Raw genomic sequence first — 18,805 nt, forward strand, 5'->3', positions numbered from 1 at the left:
AGGACCCTGATTTTGGCACAGATTTTGTTCCTCAAGCTCAAGTTTGCTCAGGTCCTCAGGAAGTGAAAACTAGAGTTTATAAGTTTTGCCAACCTGCAATTAAAAGAAACAAACACTGGTAGCAAACCATAAACTATTTTATACTGAACCAATGATGCAAACAATTGAGATCTTGGTATTGTATTCGTAACAGACATATTGGGAAAACATTGTATAATTAGCACCTGGATAGCATAAGAAATCCGGCACCAATCAGTTATTCTACTAAATAACTAGTTATAACACTGCTGATTGCTAAACCATCGAATTAGAAGTTTCATCACTGATTATAGTGGAGTATATGATTAGCACTTCAATAGTATAAAAATTGGGCACCGGTCAACTACTTTGGTAAATGACTTTGCATCAACACTGATATATATTTGCTAATGTCTCATCACATTTCAAAACAGATGTGGTGATGCAACTAATTACATGATGATTTGAGAAATGAAATGAGAGCATAAAGGGGAACATTGAAACAGTAAAATTACTGCTAGTCAACAGAGCAAAATATCTTAGAGAATGCTACCATATCTTAGAGGTCCATTATCAGGTATCATACATACATTTTGCGAAACTTACCCTTCTACAAAAGATCTCTGAGAACTTAAGGAATATACAAAATTAGTCTCAGGTTTCTACGGTTCCAACTGAAGTAAACCACACTGAAGTTAACCCACAGTGAGCAATACTAATTCCTGCGAGTCTTAGTTGTTCTCTCCCATATATCAGCAAAGATAGCAGGGCAAGCTCTTTTCGGGTGCTGATACCCTTTACTTGCCACCACATCATCCATCCTATCCAAAGAGTTCATAAATTCAATGCAGGCATCTTTGAGCTTGCTACAATGATGCTGGTCAGCCAGAGCCAATGTGGTCGCCACAGTCTTGGCAGAAAGACTCTTGCAAAGGATGCCCTCGCACATCAACTTCATCCGTTCAATGGCGTACCTATCCGCAGCGACAAGCAAATGCTGGACCATTTCTTCGTGCTCATTGCATTAAGGTCACTCATCGAAGGCAGCGAATCCGTGTAGATGAAGTGAAGCAGTCCTCTGAAAACAGCAGGCTGCATTTCTTCGATCGTCACAGTGCGCCTACCCTCGTCGCTCATCGGCCCGAAGAACTCCGCCCTGAAGACTGGCGACTGCATGGCGAGGATGATCTTATGGCCCGGGAAAACCTCCTCTTTGACATTGAAAGTGACATCGGACCCCTCTGTTGCCTCCAGCAACGCACTGAGATTATCCACCAAGGTTGACGGCGGCACCTGGACGGTCTCGGTGTTCATCTTGGCCGTCGTGACTGACAATTGAACCCCTCAACTTGAGAACAACAAGACTGCACTTAGAAGACAATGGCGTCATCAAGGACATAAGGTGAATCCTTGACTAGCTCAGTCTTCCTGAAGAAATAGCCCGAGGCATCAGAGTGGCTACCACGGTTGTCAAACACCACCGGGTCCACCACACTAGGGTTTGGCCACCTGAAAGACGGCGGCGTCGGCGGAGGGGGTGTGCAGGTCTGGTCGACCAGCGTCAGATCGTAGATCGCCCGCACCACGGCGTCGTTGGTCTTGAGCACCAGGTAGACCGAGACCCAGCCTTTCCTGCCCTCCTCCTCCGTGTCGCCGTCCGGGTAGAAGCAGATGGACCAGTCGTAGCCGCCGACGGAGAAGATGGCGGACTGGACGCACTTGCCGACGCCGAGGTCCCTGAACAGGCTGTAGCCCTCGATTCTGAAGGTGTGCGTGCCCCGCGCCGTCTCCGGGGTGCAGGTCGACGCCGTCCTCCTCGGGCTCTGCGAGGATGGTGACGCGGCCATTGCTCGCTGGTCTCCCCTCTCGGCGGAGACAATGGCTAAAGCGCGGCGGCGGCGGGGCAGCAGTGGGGAAGAGGAACGGCGATTTCAGCGAAGATTTGGTGCCGCCTCCTCGAGAAGGGAAATTATCGGTTTTTGTTGTGAGAGAGGAGAAGGGAAATTCTTGTGGTTGAATTTGGGAGAACCTGTTTCGGCCCATTTGGCTGGTGGTTGACTATTGGGTCGTTCCTGTATTGGGCCCGTGACAGGCCGGAGCTCTGGACTTCTCTCCTTGTTCCCGACATGGAAATGCGGCCGAAATGCCACTTTGCCTGTCAGACTCACAGTTTTGGTACAGAAAAAAACAGACTCACAGTATTCCCTAAAAAAAAAAGACTCACAGTATCACCGTTCTCAAAAAACCATTGTATACTTTTCGTATACTTTTGTTTTTAACACGTACTTCCTCAGTCCCTAATCAATGGGAGCTGGCTTTTTTTTTCCAAAAAACCCATGTAAATTCTCAAAATAAACATGCAGTTCACGTTCTATTGAACTTTTCTTCGAAATTAACGCACTGTTCATATTTGCTTGAAAATGTGGACTGCAGGTTTATTTCAAAAATTTACAGATTTTTTTTTGCAAGAAACCCATCGCCAATTAATTAGAGACAGATGGAGTAATAATTTTGGCTAAAATTAATACTTGTATATGATTTATATGATACTACCAGAGTATTTTTGAAGACATGTCTAATAATAATAAAAAATCACATTTGACAAAATAAGTCGTGATCGTATTCTTGTGTCAAAGAAACCTACTACACCCGTAATAAGAAAAGAAGGACTCACGCACAGAATAAAATGGTTCTGCACATTCGATTAAATCCAACAGGACCCGAAGCCCCAGATTGCTCGTCTAATTAACAAGGTCGTCTCTCTCGTGCTTCGTCATGATCAACCGACCATGATCCAAACTGACTTTTCTTCTTCTTTTTCTTCTTCTCTTATTATAGGTACGACCTGCGAACTGGACGTAATTAGCCGTACTACTCCACTGTAATTACTTGTGCTAACAAACATAACAGTGCAGCAAAAGAAGAGCAAACAGAAACAACTACTGCTACAAAAAGATGGTCCCAGCGACTGCTGTTTCATTGGTTTTGGATGTTTGCTGGCAGGTGGGCCCCTCAGACACAGCTGATCGCGCAATTAGTCCTTGGGTGATTGGATCCCGGAGACGAGATCCTTTGTCTCGTGCCTCACTTGATCTGTAGTATTCCGTCCGTCCAATAACAAAAAATGTCTCAAATTTATCAAATTTAAATGTATGTAGACATGATTTAGGATATAAATGCATTTAAAATTCAAGTTGAGATGGTTTGCCCCTGAAAAAAGACGGATGGCACTTGTACTAGTAAGTGAAGAAGAAGAAGCCAAGGAAATCCTCTGTCAACGCCGCCGATGCACTTACACATCTCTGAGATCTCTCTCACTCACTCTGCTTAGATAATAGATTTGACTCTGCTCCTTTTTCTTTTGGTCTTGGGATCCCTCACTTCCAGGCCACCTAGTCACAAAGGCACAGCAAAAGCTTTCTTGTGCTTCTTCTCCGACTAGGATTTCTTTCTTTCTCGACGAAACCAACTTGAAAGAGAGAGAGAGAGAGAGAGTCTCTGAGGTGGGGGGCCATGGAGATTCCGGCGGCGCCGCCGCCTCCATTGCCGGTGCTGTGCTCGTACGTCGTCTTCTTGCTGCTGCTGTCTTCGTGCTCACTGGCCAGAGGGAGGATCGCGGTTTCTTCCCCGGGCCCGTCGCCTGTGGCCGCCGCCGTTACAGCCAATGAGACCGCTTCATCCTCTTCTTCTCCGGTGTTTCCGGCCGCTCCTCCCGTCGGTAGGTGGCTGGCGCTCAGAGATCAGTGACTGCATTTCTCGGTTTCCTCTGGATTTGCCGCGTGTGTTCTTGCCGTGCTCACTTCTCTGTTCCTCTGAATTTAGTTGGGAACTTTATCTGGGATCTGCGCAATTCCGTTCGAAAGTGTCCAACGAATGTAGTTGTTCTAGCTGTTGCATTTTTTTCCCCATTTCTTCTTTCATTGGATTTCTGAAAAGGAAAGAAAATTTTCAGTTTTTTTGGGATCTTTACGTTTTTCTTCGAATTTTTCCGAGGGGGGAACAACTTTTCTTGAACGTCACTGCTGCCATCAAACCTGTTTATTCCGTTACTGTTAACTGTCTCCAAAATTCAAACCGGCCGTTTCCAAAGGAAGATTTTAATGCAACCCTCACAAAAAATTCCAACTGTTCATCTTGTTGAGTTGTAAGCTGTGTTTGTTGAAATGCCCAATTGCAGTGATCACAGTGGTGAGGCACCACCATTACCACCGGGAGCTGGTCATCTCCGCTGTCCTCGCCTGCGTCGCCACCGCCATGATCCTCCTCTCCACACTCTACGCCTGGACGATGTGGCGGCGGTCTCGCCGGACCCCCCACGGCGGCAAGGGCCGCGGCCGGAGATCAGGTCTTTACCCAGGATCTGCCTCAAATTGGCTCTTCAGTTCATGATGTATGTTGTTTGGGACTGAAGACAGATTACAATTATGCCTTGCTCACATTGTCCAGTCACTGCAACAGGGATCACACTGGTGCCAATCCTGAGCAAGTTCAATTCAGTGAAGATGAGCAGGAAGGGGGGCCTTGTGACGATGATCGAGTACCCGTCGCTGGAGGCGGCGACAGGCAAGTTCGGCGAGAGCAATGTGCTCGGTGTCGGCGGCTTCGGTTGCGTTTATAAGGCGGCGTTTGATGGCGGTGCCACCGCCGCCGTGAAGAGGCTTGAAGGCGGCGGGCCGGATTGCGAGAAGGAATTCGAGGTGAATTGCTGCTGCTGTCCATTGCATTCAGTGTGCTAGTGGTGGGTTCTTCTTGCTGTAAATGTTTTGGGGTTGTGGTTGTTGGGCAGAATGAGCTGGATTTGCTTGGCAGGATCAGGCACCCAAACATAGTGTCTCTCCTGGGCTTCTGTGTCCATGGTGGCAATCACTACATTGTTTATGAGCTCATGGAGAAGGGATCATTGGAGACACAGCTGCATGGTAGTACTAGTAGTATTGCTTAAGAATTATTATTGGCCATGCCACTTATTGGGTGCAGCTCTTTCTTGAGATCTTCCTGATTGGGGAGCTTTTGATGCCTTCCTTTGTGGATGTCTTCAGGGTCTTCACATGGATCTGCTCTGAGCTGGCACGTTCGGATGAAGATCGCGCTCGATACGGCGAGGTTCTTATGATCTAATCACTGCACTTTACTTCACACTGGGTGATGATTATTCTTTTCAATTGGTGTGCTGATGATTGCCTGTGTAAATTAAAACTGGGCAGGGGATTAGAGTATCTTCATGAGCACTGCAATCCACCTGTGATCCATAGGGATCTGAAACCTTCTAATATACTTTTAGATTCAGACTTCAATGCTAAGGTACACTCCTTCAGCTTTTCGTAAACATCAGCTTATTTTCTTTAACCTATTGGCTGCAGGTAACAGAGTTTGAAGAAAGTAAACCTATTGCGAATGCACATTTTCTTTTTCTCAATTGCGCAGATTGCAGATTTTGGCCTTGCGGTCACCGGTGGGAATCTCAACAAAGGGAACCTGAAGCTTTCCGGGACCTTGGGTTATGTAGCCCCTGAGTACTTATTAGATGGTATGGCTAATTTTTGTTCTAAATTTTTACTCCTATCTGTAGACAAAACTACGTTGTTTTATCAATTACCATGAAACTATTTAGCGACCGTGTCAATTTCAGGGAAGTTGACTGAGAAGAGCGATGTATACGCATTTGGAGTAGTGCTTCTAGAGCTCCTGATGGGAAGGAAGCCTGTTGAGAAAATGTCACCATCTCAGTGCCAATCAATTGTGTCATGGGTAATCTGCATTGCTTACTTTGAACTTACTGAATCAATGAGGAATATAGATTGCAGAATTGAATTAACAAACTTAGGAAGTGGAGTAATTCGTTAAAACTTCTATGTTCATATTTCTTTTGCAATATAGCATGTTTTCACCTTTTGATTCTGATTTTTTTTACTTTGTCATGCAACACTAAAATGTTTCATTTTCACCATCAGAACAGGTATTTAAGCAATCACTTGGCACTTTATCTGTCCAATGCTATAATTTGACGTGTTTGCAATCACATGCAGGCTATGCCTCAGCTGACCGACAGATCGAAGCTCCCCAACATAATTGACCTGGTGATCAAGGACACCATGGACCCAAAACACTTGTACCAAGTACTCATCATGAATAAACTGTTAATGTTCTGTACTTTTAGACAAATTTATCTTTTCATCTATTTAGGCTGATGTTCCAACACCTCTGCAGGTTGCAGCAGTGGCTGTTCTATGTGTGCAGCCCGAACCGAGCTACAGACCACTGATAACAGATGTTCTCCACTCTCTTGTTCCTCTAGTGCCTGCGGAGCTCGGAGGAACACTCAGGGTTGCAGAGCCACCTTCACCTTCTCCAGACCAAAGACATTATCCTTGTTGAGATGTGATCCGATAATTTCGTTGAAGGAGGAAAAAAAAACTATACTGCCGAATGTAGATTACTGTTTATCGTGTAACTTATCTTACCTGTAATTTCTGCTTGTCTGAAGATGAGGGTTCCAAGCTGCTGCTTTTGCTGGCTGGACTGAGAGAATTCTGCTTTGGAGAGAATTTTTCTCATATACCTTTTCATGTACAAAGGATCATTTTATTTTACTTGGATCTGGTACCTGCTGTACAGATCCAAATTTTCCATACCCTATAGCTCAATTGCGTTTGAGAAATCTGTGATTTGGGCTCCACACAGGTGTCAACAGTTAATTTGCTGAATAAGAAATTTGATTGCTGCCTGGTTACTGATAACGAGTGCAACACTTCCTCAGCAATAATAAATAAATAGTAATAAATATGCAACACGTGCAGATGTCCATATTATGCAGGAAAGTGTCACATGGTTTGCATTGTCTCCAACTGATTAAACATGAACAAATTGGAGCAAGCAGCCATGTAGAATTTTGCAAGGAACATGTCCAAGTATGTTTGTCACTGGATCATGCATAACTTAAAGAGCCAGTTAGGACTTAAAAACTTGTTTTATATGGATCTAGGCCTTTCTGTAGCTATGCTGATAAGAAGTGACAGTCTCCTCTCAACCAGAACACCATGGTTGCCTTGTGCTCGAGGTAAGACATCATGGCTATGGTGGTCAGTAAACATCAAGTCTTTTTTGCTGATGAGAAGTAACATCGAGTCTTATGTAGTTCATACAGTTTCCATGTATAAAGTGATCTATTACATGCCATCTAGAATTTGTCTTTTGTTTCTTCTTAAATTGATCTGCCGAGCTCCTGTTCCTTTTTCTGAAAAAAGAGAGAAAATATCTTCTGTTTGACTCTGGTGTCTTCCTCATTCCTGCTGGACATGATCATAATTCAGAAACAGTGCTGAATCAATAATAATAAGAAGAAAAGAAAGCAACAACTCAGGCTGACAACCTCTGGATGCATCTCATTGAAGCCCCTGCAGGTTGGCAAAGAAGAAATGCTGGGCACTGCTTGATAGGGAGATGGCATCTGCTTCATTCAATTTGGACAATAACTGCACATGCATGCATGCTTTGCCAGCTTGAGCAGAGCTACTGCTCGTTTCACATCCTTCTCTTGATCGTGTTTTTGCTATACAAGTATGGTCCATCATCTATTGGCTAATGCTGGCAGATTACTAGTATAGTAAATGGGGTGAGTCAGATTACTGGAGCTTTTGCATGCTGTTTGCTGTAGTTGCACTTGGAGGTTTCAGTTAGCTATTTCAGGTACATGCTTTCTGCCTCCCTGCTTGTACTTGGCTCCTTTACGAGCTTTACCTTTTTGCATCTTTGGATGATTCGACAAGTTAATTTATGTTCATTAAATTTTTGGGGAAAAACATACTCCCTGCGTCCCGAAGTAACTGACATGGATTTGTATAAGAATCTATATAAATACACGTTAGTTAATTTGGGACGGAGGGAGTATATCTTTTGGATCCTTGAAATCATCTCTTATATGTACATATAAGTTTTTTGTCGTTTGCTATTTTAGAATGCCTTGTGCAATGCCCCATTCATTCATTTCCCCTGATTCCAGCAAAACTATTAGTTTTAATCAATAAACAAAATTTAGGTATGTCAACCAAATTGCAGAAAAATCAAATAAAGAAATGGATGCATATTAAGCAATGCTACTCCCTCCATGCCGCAATGCAGGTCGTTTTAAATCTGAGCAAGTTCGACAAATTTATCGTAAAATGTATATTTTTCATATAGTGCAGTTAGAGAAAAGACAGTGAAGTGCTGGACTGACAGTGAAGCGCCTGTTGTTGTTAGTGTCAGTTAGGCGTTGAAATCGACACCCAGCAGAGAGACCGTATTGTAATCCATGGCCTCAAGAGTTGGGAAGTAAGTCGACTAGGAAAAGAAGAAGGGAGCAACACAGAGACGTGCCAACAGTAGGAAATGGACCATCTCATGATCCAATACAAAGGTGTGCGCCCAACTACCGATTTCAATGCTACTATCCCTTTTTATTTTGTTTTTATTAAGAAAAACAGAAAATGCTCAATGGCACACGAATCACAGCACCTTTTTTTTGTTGAAAAATTGCATATGTTGTAGCAATACTAGCTGCTGACTCGGATTGCTGTTAGGCGATGGAATTGGATGACGTGGCCTACTGTGTGTTGACTTCGCGAGGGAGGCCACCGACGGGCCGCCAGCCCAACAAATTTGGATGTTACAGCCCACCTGATAAAAGCTCTCCAGAAAATCAAGAGCCGGGCCCAAATCCTGGGCCAGGTAAAAAATCTCGTCAGCCCAACCTGAGAAAAATCTTGTAAGCTCGTTATCCGGCCTCATCGATTTGATAGACGAGTTTCGCGCCCTAACTCACGCTGACTGGAGTCTTAGGATGGTGCATCGGTGCTGATAGCTAAACCTAGCTTCAACGAGGCCCTCTCTGATTCTGGCCAAGACTTTTTCGCCCATGACCAAAAAATTCTCCCACCTGATAGGTACTCCGTACTCTTGCTATCACTGCCTGGAATTTCCAGAGTCTGGGGAGCCAGTTGTGTCGCCGACCCATGCTTAATGCAAAACCGTCCGCGAAACCACAGTTTTTTAGGTCGCTGTCTCGCTTAGCCCGAAACCAGGTTCGGAGGCGGTTTCACTTGAATCCCAACAGGTGGGGGGCGCCACGTCCGACACGACCCGTACCGACCTGTTAGCCCGGGTTATAACCCTCGTGCCCCTTCTCCCCCTTTTCAGTCCCGCAGAGCAACACTTCGTCTTCCTCGGTTCGAACTAGAGAGGCAGAAGGGTGGGAGACAGGTGAGTACGGCTGTCGGCGCCGGCAAAGGATGCCGTGGCCGAAGATCGATTGGACGGATCCCGCAGCCGGATTGGAGTAAGTTTCCTCCCATATCGTCTGTTTCCCTCTTCCGCACTTCCGGCTAGGGTTTCTGTGGGGAGACAGTTACAACTAGGGTTTTCTTGTTTGACAAATTGAGTATGATCGGTGTGGATTTGTTGGGGTTCGTTGTTGATTTAGGTCGTGGGGGATGGGAAAGTTCATATTTTTGCAGTTCGTGAATCTTAATTTCTTACCGTGTGCAGTTTGTGTTCTTAATCGCATTGGGCTAGACATGCTACCGGGGAACCAAAACCCCAATTGCAGAACGTCCTGATCTTTCGAACAGAATTTGGCAGCGTCTTGGTACAATATGATCCACCCGTCGCCGGCAGTTGAAGATCTTATTTTGGATGTCGCAATCCGGCCCTGTTAGCCAGGAGGACTCCTTTATTCTCTTGGAAACTGGACGGCCCACAATGCCAAGATATTCAGAAATGAAGAAGTTGAAGACGAAGAGAGAGAGCTCCCGCGACTGCGCAGGCGTCCGCGCTCCCCGCCGCCGGTGGCCTCCTCGGCCACCCAATCAGCCATGTCCTCTGCGCCGCCCCACCGCCCATCTCGCCGCTCTCGGTCCTGCTCCGCCTCCCCTCGAGACGGTGCTGCCAGCTTCACCCCACCTCCCGCCGTTTCCTCGCCGCTTGACCGCGTGAGCTGGTCTGTGTCCTCCTCGGACTGCTCGCCGCCTTGTCAAGGGCTCCAAGATGCTTCCCGGCCTGCAGGTCTGCTGGATTCGACGTCCTCTGCCGTCCCCGTGCCCGCCCGGTCGCCTCGAGCATCCTTTGCTCAGGTGTGCGATTCCTCTGCTGCTGCCAAGATTTCCCTGCCCTTGGGGAGGCGTTCGTCGTCTCCCGCCGCTGCTGCTCCCGTGCTTGCGATTGGGAACCTGGGATCCTCGCGGCCGCTCCATGCCGGCGTCGCCCCAGTCGCCATGGCCGGCTCTGCCGCTTCCCATCTCTCGCTGGCCGGTGGGCCCGCTGATGGGACGCGCGCGGCGGACGGGCCCCGGCATGCCGCTCCTGGTGTAGCGTGCACGTCTTCCGCTGGACATGGCTGGCAGCTGGTGGGCCCCGGTGGCAAGCCCGTGAAGGCACCCCCCCCCATGCCGACAAGACGTGTCGCTGCGCGACCGGTTCGTGCCGTGCCTCCACGGCAGGGCTTCTTTGTTGGAAATCAGACCGATCTGGGCTGCTCATTCTTCTCGCCTAGCGTTGCCTTGCCTGCAGCGAATTAGAATTAGAACTAGCCTAGCTTGCCGATGGAAAAACAGGAAACACGGTATGCCGCTGTAAACTTCGCAGCTTTGTCTGCCTCTATTCCCTTTGCTTATATAGAAGTATAGCAGACGACCGCGCCCAACACGACTGGCCTAAACCAAGTTCAACTCGACGCCACCCTATACGAGAGCGTACAGGTTTACAACTACGACTCTGACTCAATCTCAACAGCCACAAAAACGGCCGCTGGCTCTACGACTCAGGAAAGAAACGGATCCTCCTAGCTAGCTATGACGCTGAATCTAAACAGAAAAGACTCAAACAAATTAACTACAAGCAGCTTAAAGTTAACATTTCCTCCCTAAGCTGATTGCACTTCTCCCTTTGCTCGCATCCCGATCCTTCCTCTCATCTCCAAGAACTTGACCCGACCAAGTGGCTTGGTTAATATGTCGGCGAGCTGATTATCGGTACTGATGTACTCGACTTCTACCTTTCCTTCTTCCATGCTTTCTCTGATGAAGTGAAACCGGGTATCAATATGCTTGCTTCTATCATGATGTACCGGGTTCTTGCACAAAGAAATTGTGGACTTGTTATCAATCTTGAGAACGATCTTCTCTGGTTCACGGTTGGTCAAATCACTGAGGAGACGCTCCAGCCAAATGCCTTGACATGCTGCAGCAGCTGCTGCTATATACTCTGCTTCACACGATGAGAGTGCTACGACCTTCTGTTTTTGAGACAACCAACTGACAATATTTCCACAGAAGAAAAACGTCACCCCGGTCATACTCTTTCTATCATCAACATCTCCTGCCATATCACTATCACTGAAGCCTTCCATGTGCACTGAAATGTGCTCCTTCTTCTTCTCATAGTAGCAGCCATAGTCCTTTGAACCTTGTACATACCGTAGTATATGCTTCACGGCATTCAAGTGTTCAGTAGTTGGAGCTTCCATAAATCTGCTCACAAGACCAACCGAATAGGCCAAATCTGGTCTCATGTTTACCAAGTATCTCAAGCTGTCCACGATGCTTCTGTACATGGTATGATCCACCGGTTATTCTTCACTTTTCCTGCTGAGCTTTAACTTTGCTTCCATCGGTGCCTGAGTTGGATTGCAATCCTCCATACCAGCGTTCTCTAATATCTTCTTAGCATATGCTTCCTGTCCAATGAATATACCTCCTGACATTTGTGAGACTTCAATGCCAAGATAATAACTCAATAGACCTAAGTCACTCATGCTGAAAAGCTTCTTCATCTGCTGTTTGAAATTTGCGATCTCTTTCTGACAGGCTCCTATAATCACCAAGTCATCCACATACACACCAACCAGCAACCTTGAGTTTCCTTCTCCTCGTTTATACACCGCATGTTCCAGCTTGCTTCTCTCGAACCCAAGTGACAACAGTGTGCTGTCTAATTTTGCATTCCATGCTCTTGGGGCTTGACGAAGTCCATACAATGCTTTATGGAGTTTGAACACCTTTTCCTCTTTACTTTCTTGCACAAAACTGGCTGGCTGGCTCACATACACTTCCTCTTCCAAGTCACCATTTAGAAATGCTGATTTTACATCCATGTGATGTAGCTTCCATCCTTCCTGTGCTGCTAGAGCTATGAGCAATCTCACAGTTTCCATCCTAGCGACAGGTGCAAACACTTCGTCAAAGTCTATCCCCTGTTTTTGCACGTAGCCCTTAGCTACTAACTGCGCCTTGTGCTTCACAATGGCGCCTTCTGAGTCTTTTTTAACTTTAAAGACCCACTTCAAACCGATGGCTCGCTGGCCAACCGGAAGATCTACCAAGCTCCATGTTTTATTTTCTTCAATGGAACTCATCTCCGCTTCCATAGCAGCCTGCCACTCCCTCTGATCTTGAGCGTCTTCATATGTTGCTGGTTCTTCGGCTCCAAGGAGACACGTAGCCGAGCGTCGGCGAGGGGCTCTCACCGGTTTCGCTTTGGCAATTGGCTTTGTCTTCTTGTAGATATCTTTCAACGGTCAAAGTCGCTCCGGAGTCCGCCGGGGGGGTGGCGGTGGCGCCTCATCAGCAGAGGAATCATCGTCAGAGTGTTCTGTCGCTGAGGCAGATCCTCCATCCGCTGCTGTTGCGATAGCACTGGCACCCGCTGCTGCTGCCTGTTTTCCTGCCGCGGCAGACAGATTTCGTGCCGCGGCAGAAGTCTGTCCAGAATTTCCTGCCGCGGTAGCCACTTTCTCTGCCGCGGTAGCCGTTTTCTCTGCTACTGCAGCATCACCTCCTCCTGAGTCGCCTTCCGAGGATGTGTACCTTCCATCCTCATCCAGGTCCGGGGTGCCGTCCGGTTCAGCGCCTTGCACCGAGGGTGTGGCGGGGGCCTCACCATCAACATCGTGGCCATGAATGTGACCTGCATCATGACTTGCAACATTGGTTTCATCATAAACCACCGTAAATGTATCACCTGAGGTCGATGTCACTGCAGTAGATGTTTGTTCGCTGGTCCATGCCTTGTCTTCCTCAAAGATTGCATCACGTGTGACATGCACCTTTCTTGTCTTTGGATCATACACACGATACGCCTTCGAGCCTTCTTCATATCCGATAAAAATCATCGGAGTGCTTCTATCCTCAAGTTTTCCGACATGGCCAGCTACTTTCTTCACATGGGCAATGCACCCGAAGGTGAGGTGTCCACTGCAGGTTTTTGCCCATACCATGCTTCGTAGGGCGTCATCCCGACAACACTCTTTGTCAGTGCTCTATTCAACAAATATACTGCTGTGTTTAGGGCTTCTCCCCAAAATTTTCCGGGCAACCTTTTGCTCTTAAGCATGCTTCGAGCCATGGCGACCACCATCTGGTTCCGTCTCTCAACAACGCCGTTCTGCTGAGGTGTATATGGTGCTGTCAAGTACCTTCTGACACCATGTTCTTCACAATATGCATTGAATTCTTGTGAAGTGAACTCTCCTCCTCTATCTGTATGAAAGGCTTTGAGCTTTGCCTCCGCACTCACCTCAGCGGCCACCTTGAATTTCTTGAAGGCTTGGAGCGCTTCAGCCTTGGAACTCAGTAAGGTTACCCACATAAACCTGCTGTAGTCATCTACAACAAGCAAAAAATACTTCTTCCCGGTTGGAGTAGCCAGGGTAATTGGTCCACACAAATCACCATGAACCAAATCTAACACCTTCATTGCTCGGTACGATGCTTCTCGAGGAAACGGTGCCCTACGTTGCTTCCCAACTAGGCACCCGTCGCATAACTGCTCTGTGTGGCTGATGCATGGCATGCTGCGCACCATCTCTTTCTGACCGAGCATCCGCAGAGCTTGGAAATTCAGGTGACCAAACCTCGCGTGCCACCTCCAAGCTTCATCTTCAAAATTGGTCAGTAAACAAATCGGTTCAGTGAGATTGATGTTCAGAATATAGAGACGATTCTTTGCCCTCTTTACCCGAACGAGCAAGTTTCGCTGCCGATCATAGCCCCACAAGTACCCGTCCTTGAGTACGATTTTGCAGCCACGTTCCTCAAGTTGTCCGAGACTAATAATGTTACTCTTCAATCTCGGTATGTAGTATACATCTGCAAGTACCTTGTGTTCACCGGTACGAGCTTGAAACAAGATGGTGCCTCGACCGTGTATCCTGACGGTCGACCCATCCCCGAAGCGAACAGTGCCTCCTATCTCTTCATCAATTTCAGAGAATAAGCTTCTGTCCCCGGTCATGTGATTGCTTGCTCCTGTGTCCAGATACCACACGCTACTGTCACCTTCCTTCCTCCTTTTATCATGGAGAAATACCTTCTCTTCCACTAGTGCCAGTTCTTCGGCACAAGGAGTTTGAGGAGCTTGCTGTTCTTCCATCAACTCGCACGTCTCGAGCATCAGCAAAGCTGGTTCCTCGTCATGTTCTCTGGCGACAAGTGCTTGTTCCTTCGGTGGATTGCGACACTCGGACTTGAAGTGCCCATATACTCCACAGGTGAAACACCTTATCTTTTTCCGATCAAATTTCTTTCTCGGTTTTTCCTCAGTATTATTCTGAGTGTTTTGAGCTTTCTTTCCGGATGCAGCTGGGCGAGTTTCCTTCGATCCGTCCGAGGAGCCCTTCTTCTTCGCGTTCAAACTCATCCACTGAGCTCTTGTCAACATCAGTTGTTCCGTCTCCTTCACGTCATCCAAACAGAAGCTGACGCGCTCGTCATGGGCTTTGAAGCGCCCTACGAGATCTGATATTGTCAACGTCGATAAATCGACACACTGCTCAATAGATGTTACAATTTGAATGTAGCGCGGAGGAGTGGCATGCAGAAATCGGCGTACCAATGACTTTTCTGTTAGATTCTCACCGAGATCACGAATCGCTGTGACAAGCGTCGCCACCCGTGCAGCGAAATCATCAACAGTCTCACTATCGTCCATCCTCAAGCTCTCATAATTCCGCAGATGCGTCTGCAGATTCGCCTCGTTGACAAGTTCCCTGATGCAGGGTCTTGATTGTGTCCCGCACTACCTTCGCCAATCCCTTGCCGGCGAGATGTCCTAGCACATCTCTCGGTACCGCTGAGTAGATGGCCGAGAGGGCTTGCCGATCCTTCCTGTACAGCTCGCCTCCTTTAGCATACGCTGTACCTCCAGGGTCCACGGCCTCCCATAACTCATGTGCCTCCAGCACGACGGTCATCTTCATGACCCACATGGCGTAGTCGCTGCGATCGAGACGAGGGTACGTCGCCGTAGAGGACGATTCCCTCGATGCGCTTGATGCTTCTGTTTCCGTCGACATGATCTTCCGGTAGCTTTGGAAAATCTAAAATGCGGCTCTGATACCACTTGTTGGAAATCAGACCGATCTGGGCTGCTCCTTCTTCTCGCCTAGCGTTGCCTTGCCTGCAGCGAATTAGAACTAGCCTAGCTTGCTGATGGAAAAACAGGAAACACGATATGCCGCTGTAAACTTCGCAGTTTTGTCTGCCTTTATTCCCTTTGCTTATATAGAAGTACAGCAGACGACCGCACCCAACACGACTGGCCTAAACCAAGTCCAACTCGACGCCACCCTATACGAGAGCGTACAGGTTTACAACAACAACTCCGACTCAATCTCAACAGCCACAAAAACGGCCGCTGGCTACGACTCAAGAAAGAAACGGATTCCTCCTAGCTATGACGCTGAATCTAAACAGAAAAGACTCAAACAAATTAACTACAAGCAGCTTAAAGTTAACATTCTTCCGGGCTGACGGTGGATTTGTTGACTTGTCCGGTAGATGTTTCCGTTGCCTCTCCTCCTCTCACCAAGTTGCTTACTGCACTTTCCCTGTGAAATGCGCACACTGCTTCGAGTCAGGCCATGTTGCCAAAGCTTGCCGCTCCTGTGACCTCCCTCCCCGCGCCATCCGCCCGCCTCCGCACGCAGCTCGCACCCCTCCACTGCTCGCCTCGCCCACCCCTATATTACCCCAGCTCCCCCCCGCCACCAACATCCTCCACTCGCCATCCTCCTCCCCTCCGCCTCGCCCTGCCGTGCGATCCCGTCTTGTCTTCCCCCCACCATCCACTGCCACCCCCGTCCGTGCCGGCCTCTCCATCCCAGAGCTCCCCGTTCCCATCTCCGCTCCCGTTGCCGTTCCACCCCCCGTTCCTGCAGTTGCAATGCAGTCCGCCATCGGCCTGTTCTCCACCTTGCCAGTTGCTGTCACCTACGCCGATGGTTGCCCCCTGCGGCGGCCTGAACACGCGCGCGCGATTGGACTGCGCTCCCAGTCGACATCTGCCGCTGAGCGTCGGTTGGAGAACAGCGCGCTCGTCCTCTACGTCGCTGGCACGCGCCCTCAGCTCGCTCCCCAGGACATCCATGCTGCCATCCTTGAGGCCCTGCCGGCCATGCCTCACGACCAATGCCGCGTCGACCTGCTTTACCGTGATGCCTTCTTGCTGGTTTTCTCCCAATTCGGTTGGAAAGAAGAGCTGCACTCCCTTGGGGTGATTCACTTCCACGGCACGCCACTCACCATCAGACCGTGGTCCCGCCGCCACTTCGCTACGCAGATTAGGTATCGGCACTTTGTGCGGATCTTCATCGAGGGCTTGCCTGCGCACGGCTTCTCGGTAGCCAATGCCCGTCGCATCCTCCCCAATGCTCAAATCACTGGAGTTGCCCAGACCTGCACCAACGATGCTGATTTCTCCTATTATGTGGTGCAAGCTTGGGTGCAAGACGCCAACTCCATCCCCAAGGAGTTCAGCCTCGACATCCCCAAGCCTCCTCGCCACGGCATCGACACAGCTCTCCTTCCTGACGGCTTCTCTGATTTCTCCGATGATTCTCCAGATTTTGCTCCCCCGCCACCCCAGATAATGCTGAGCCACCCTCTGCTGCTCCACCTCGACTCCGTCTCCGTTCTCCATGAGAATGCTGACGGCACCGACACTGATGGTGGTGCCCGCGACTCCTACCGCTTCAATTGGGCGCGCGGCCGGATAGATGGCACCGCCGATGTGCCAGAGGACCCGCATTCAGCATCCTTGGCACGTCTTGGCTTGCCGCCCGCCCGTCGGTGCCAAGGCAGCAGCTCGGGCCGCCGTCGTGCTCTCGGTGATGCCTTCGTCTCCCACGTCTCCCCGGCACCGGTGACCGCGCCTTCAGGTGAGCTTGCTGCGCCACCTCCACAGGAGCTGCCACCGCTGACGTTGCAGGCTGCTGCTCCTGTGCTGTCACCGGCTATGCCGCCGCCGGTGCAGCCGTCTCAGGTGCCGCAGGTGCTACCGTCGCAGCTGCCACCACCGGTTTTGCCACTGGTTTATTGCCGCCGTCCCCAAGCCTTGCCGCCGCCGACAACGCCGATGCTGCCGGCCACCGCTGCGACTGCCACACCGCCGCGGGTGGTGCTGTCTGTAATTCCTGATGGGGCTGTTGTGCCTGCTCTGGTGCCGCCTGCCCCTGCCTCGCCGTCGGCTACTTCTGGAGCTTCGCCTAACTTGGCCGACTTCCTGCAGCGCGTCACCGAGGCGATCACGCCGGGTCTGCTGCAGCTGGCCAGGCCCGTGAGGCTCCTTCCCGCGCCCGTGCCCCCTGCCTTGTTCGTCGCAGTGATCGCCTAGCCTCCAAGCAATCGAGCCCAGACCACGTCATGTCCAAGGCCAAGCGTCTCATCTGTAAGAAGCCTGGTGTCGTCTTCGAGGAGGCGGCGTCCGACGACGCGGCCATGCTGGCTCGTTGCTCTGCATCCTTCGCCAAGCCACTTTCTGACGATCAAATCGCTGCCCTCACCACCCTAGCTCAGAGGAGCGTTGAGAAGAAGTTGAAGGCATCTGCCTGACTTGCTGTGTGGTTTAGCTCCCAACCTGTCGTGTTTGTTTCCATGGATTGTCTAAGAATTTTAGTTTGGAATGTGAGGGGGCTTAACTCCCGTGCTCGTCGTAGTGCTGTCAATAAACTGGTTGCCAATCATCTTGTTTCTGTTGTCTGTTTGCAAGAATCCAAGCTCAGTGTTGTTACCAATTTGGATGTTAGTGCTACCTGTGGATCCAGCTTCTCCAACTTTGTCTTTGTGCCTGCCCAAGGAGCTGCAGGAGGTCTCATTACTGCCTGGCAAGATGCTAATCTAATTCTGCTGCAATCTGTCTGCACTCAAAACATGCTTGCTACTTTTTTCAAAGACCGCATGTCTGATTGTTGTTGGTGGCTGGTTAATGTTTATGGTCCCCAGAGTGCTTCCGACAAGTGAGCCTTCCTCTCTGCACTCAAGGACCAATTCTTGCATATCAACTTTCCTACTGTCATTGCCGGGGACTTCAACTTGATTGCCAGGGCTGCCGATAAAAATAACAGCAATATAAACAGAGGGCTGCTCAATTCTTTTAGAAATTTCATTAACGAGCTTCAGCTGAAAGAGATGTATATGCATGGCCGTATTTTCACTTGGAGCAATGAGCAATCCAGCAATGTCAGAGTCAGATTGGACCGTGTCCTTTTCAATGCTGCATGGAATGATTCTTTCCCTAGCTGTCTGCTGCATGCCATCTCCACTAATGTCTCTGATCATGCTCCACTGTTGCTGGTTTCTGATGCTGCTTTCAGGCCGTGTAGAAGATTCCGCTTTGATAATTTCTGGACAACGAGACCAGACTTTATGCAGATTGTGAATGATGTTCGGTCTTCTGTTCCGCCTGCTGAGAACGCCTTTGCCACGCTGCATTCCAAGCTCTCGGTTACTTCCAAGGCGCTCTCCAAATGGAACTTACAATT

General features: G+C 49.0%; 1 protein-coding gene and 1 pseudogene across 1 annotated transcript; one reads left to right on the forward strand and one right to left on the reverse strand.

The window, feature by feature from the left end:
* Positions 1–536: 536 nt before the first annotated feature.
* Positions 537–2,044, reverse strand: LOC100835612 (annotated as a pseudogene).
* A 1,213-nt stretch (positions 2,045–3,257) lies between these two features.
* LOC100835919 (probable receptor-like protein kinase At1g80640) lies at positions 3,258–6,748 on the forward strand. The gene is made up of 10 exons (XM_010241635.3): positions 3,258–3,736; positions 4,196–4,363; positions 4,477–4,715; positions 4,805–4,937; positions 5,058–5,121; positions 5,223–5,319; positions 5,443–5,545; positions 5,648–5,766; positions 6,045–6,134; positions 6,226–6,748. The coding sequence occupies exons 1-10, from the start codon at positions 3,532–3,534 to the stop codon at positions 6,391–6,393; spliced, it is 1,386 nt and encodes a 461-aa protein (XP_010239937.1). The 5' UTR covers positions 3,258–3,531; the 3' UTR covers positions 6,394–6,748.
* Positions 6,749–18,805: the final 12,057 nt, after the last annotated feature.

The sequence above is a fragment of the Brachypodium distachyon genome, chromosome 1, assembly GCF_000005505.3.
Source record: "Brachypodium distachyon strain Bd21 chromosome 1, Brachypodium_distachyon_v3.0, whole genome shotgun sequence".
Taxonomy (NCBI): domain Eukaryota; kingdom Viridiplantae; phylum Streptophyta; class Magnoliopsida; order Poales; family Poaceae; genus Brachypodium; species Brachypodium distachyon.

What these genes read in the sequence shown, in the direction of transcription:
- LOC100835919 (XM_010241635.3), top strand. Translation starts at nt 3,532, where the DNA reads ATGGAGATTCCGGCGGCGCCGCCGCCTCCATTGCCGGTGCTGTGCTCG. An exon ending in ATTCAGACTTCAATGCTAAG is followed by an intron (nt 5,320 to 5,442) that starts GTACACTCCTTC and finishes TCAATTGCGCAG; the next exon opens with ATTGCAGATTTTGGCCTTGC. An exon ending in GCCAATCAATTGTGTCATGG is followed by an intron (nt 5,767 to 6,044) that starts GTAATCTGCATT and finishes AATCACATGCAG; the next exon opens with GCTATGCCTCAGCTGACCGA.